The 3,312-nt window shown below is 43.3% G+C and overlaps 1 protein-coding gene across 1 annotated transcript in view; it reads left to right on the top strand.

The window, feature by feature from the left end:
* LOC114853983 (histone-lysine N-methyltransferase 2C-like) overlaps positions 1 to 1,017 on the top strand; it is a 42,301-nt gene extending 41,284 nt beyond the window's left edge. The window contains 1 exon segment of the mRNA XM_055507714.1: positions 117 to 1,017. Within this exon segment, the coding sequence (XP_055363689.1) occupies positions 117 to 209 (93 nt within the window). The 3' untranslated portion in view covers positions 210 to 1,017.
* The last annotated feature ends 2,295 nt before the right edge of the window (positions 1,018 to 3,312 follow it).

A 3,312-nucleotide genomic window follows, 5' to 3' on the forward strand; every position in this document is an offset into this window, starting at 1 on the left:
GTCACGAACCATTATCTGTGTCAGACAGTTCTGGATGCACTGTTTTGAAATACATTCAGAAAAGGACAGCGGCTGTTGTGACAAATGGTTGATTCGTCTCTGTCTCTGTGTCTCAGCTGTGTTATGACTACAAGTTTGACCTGGAGGACGACCAGCATAAGATCCCCTGTCACTGTGGAGCCGTCAACTGCAGGAAATGGATGAACTGACCTCACTCGCTTTTTGTCTTGGTGCTGAAGCTGCAGAGCTTGGCTTCATATCAGAAGTAAACAATAATAAAAGTGACCAGAGGTAATGATAACAGGAAGCTAATGAAGAGGCTGGTCCTCTGTGTGTGTATATCGTGTTAATGCCCCTGAAATATCGGAATATCTTGTCCTCACAGGAGGTTGATTATTAACTTGCACTAATAAAATCACAAAACCACAAAAATATAAATTTCCAGAGAAACTTGATTCCATGAGTCGCTCTCCTTTTCCTCCACCCGCTTTTTGTTAATTTTCTGTAAAATAAGAGATTTTGTTTTTGTATTTATTACTGGATGAAGCTATTTTCTAAATCCACGGTTAGTTCAACATCTGAACTCGCAGCGTGTAAATATCTGTATCATAAATTTCAACAATAGAAAGACACAGAAGTTTAGAGGCCACTCCAGTGAGAGCTACCGTAACATCCTCACCGTTTGTTGTGTAAGCTTCTGTTTCGGTCTGACTGAACAGACTCTGATCTTCACCACAGCCTCAGTTTTCATTTTGTGTGTGATTCTTTTTTTTCTTTTTTTTTATCTCTCCCTGTTGGGTCACTTTGTATTCTGGAGTCCAGAGTCCTGTTGTCGTGTACATATGAGGTTTTATCAGGACTCTGCCAATGTGTACAGAAAGACATGAAGCCTTGTTTTGTTTTTTATTACTGGATGTAAACAGAGTGACCATGATGTTTGTTTTAGTTTTGGGGATAAATGTGGAATTTGATTTAGAATCATTTACAGAAAATAAAATATTTTACATCTTTAACAAACTGTGTAATTTTGGTTTATATAAAAAACTATTGATCATATTTGTCACTATTTCAGAATAAAACACTTCAAGGAGCTTTTATTATGAAACAGCACCTCTTATAGTGCTGAGAAGTTGTTGCAGTTTATAAACACCAAAAGATCTGCAGGTCAAAATGACTGACAAAGCTTAATCCATATCATACTGTATAAGCTTTAGAAGTAATTAATGCATTTGAGTTCTAGGTTGCTGAAATGGGTCATTTCAGTTTTGTGCAGTTTGATGAACGTGTTTTCTATGAGAACTATTATTTAAACCATGTTCTATGGTTTGAAAATGTTCCATTGCTTTAGTTTCAGGACCTGGACTGACTTTAGCTGGGGATGGAGCAAAGGACGTCCTAACACTGTTCCTGCTTCACATCAGCTCTAGCTCTTTGGACAGAAATTTGTCTTCCTCACAAAGACAAGCGATCAGAACCGAACATGCTCCCGGACCCTTCTTTCGCACTGTGTCGATCACATCTCCTGCTTTGGCTGCTCTGTTTCGCTGGTCTGAAAAGGCTTCCATTTCACGATCCCCTATCACCCCCTCCTCCAGGAGTTTATCTTGCAGCTTTCTGAGAACCGGCTCAGACACTTTGTCGATGAACCTGGACCGGATTGACAGCAGCTTCTTCTCTGTTTCAGACTGCTGACTCTGACCACATAGCGTTGTGTCTGGAAGATGAACAACACAAGTGTGACACACAAGTGAAGGACAGCACCGAGCTACACCTGCTCTGACAATTATTTGCTGTCAGTTTTCATCATCAACGTTCTGTCTTCATCTAGTGGCAGAAACGGGGAACAACACTGACACTGTCATTGGAACAGTTTCACTAATGCAAACAACCGATTAATGATGAAGCTAAGGTAAAACATGATATAAAGTTGCCTGGACTGAACCATGTAAACAACAAAAGCCTGCATCATCTGATCACTGACCTGCTGGACCCATCTTATTTGACAACTTTGTGACGAGATCGTTCCTGCTGATCTTCAGTAAGACGCTCTTCATCACCTCTAATGCTCCACTGTGCTTGTATTTCTGACATATCAGGTCCACGGTCTCCTCCCGCTCTGCTTTCACCAACTGGTAATTCTTGATGGGCTCAATGTCGCCCACCTTCTCCAGCTTCAGGTGCCACTTGAACTTCTTAAACTCCTCGTCTGTTAAATCCTCCAAGATGCTGTTGAGCTCCAGCTCCAACATGGTGGCTGCCTGCCGGAATTTGACACAGTGGATCCTCGTTAAACATGTTCACTACACGTGTTCTGGCTCAGGTTCAAGAAGACGACATGGATTTGTTAAGCGGACTGCAGACCAGTCTACTTTGATCATCACTTGTGAGCTGCTGCCTACAGGTTCATGGTGCTGCTCTACAGACCTGCTGAAATAATAATGTCAACTGGAAAGATCTTACAGCAGCCATGGACTTAGTCAGAGCAGTGCTCATACCTACACTGCTCTGTGTCAGCATTGGCTCAGCAATCAGGAAGTGAGTGTCCACAGTAACCTGGATCTTGTATTCCCCCTGTGGAGCATCAAAGCCAGCTGTCTGCATCCTGGCCACGGCTCCATGTGTCAACACAGTGAAACTCAGATGTGAGCTTCACTGCTCACATTTGCTCCTAACCACAAAGTCCAACAGAAACAACGTGTAGACCAGAGTGGCCGCCCGTGGACCCCGAGAGCCACAGTTTTCCAACTCTCCCTGCCCCACATGATATGGATCACCTTGAGCAGGTGTGTTCAGTCAATCAGCAGCTAAGTGACACACCTGATCAGGTGATCAGGACAGTGGCTCTTGAGGACCAGGGTTGCAGACGCCTGGTCCAGGCCATCGGAACAGAAGTAGAACAGAAGTTTGACCTAAGGCCGAGATGAGGTTCCGTTCAAATGGCCCTACGCTGTGCAGAAGGACGCGAACTGCCGAAAACAAGCAGAACATGTTTATAGAGAAGTACTTACTCAGTCCGTTTCTGTCTGTAAGTGCTGGTTCCTATGAAGCTGTGGCAGCACAACAAGAATTCACTCTGAGTGGAAAAACCTGTATGAGACAATCCACCAGTCACAACTTGAACGTCTCTGTTCAGCCTGGGGCTCAACTGCTCTTTCCTTAGAAGTGTGACGTGGATAAGATCACCTATAATATGTGTCTGGTATCAACAGCTAAAACAAGTCCACAGAGCTGCTTTCACTAACAACACCAAGAAGTAATAAAGTGTCAAAGCTTAACAAGGGGCACAGATAATGACAAAAACAAGAATGACTG

This window comes from Betta splendens, chromosome 4, assembly GCF_900634795.4.
Source record: "Betta splendens chromosome 4, fBetSpl5.4, whole genome shotgun sequence".
NCBI lineage: Eukaryota > Metazoa > Chordata > Actinopteri > Anabantiformes > Osphronemidae > Betta > Betta splendens.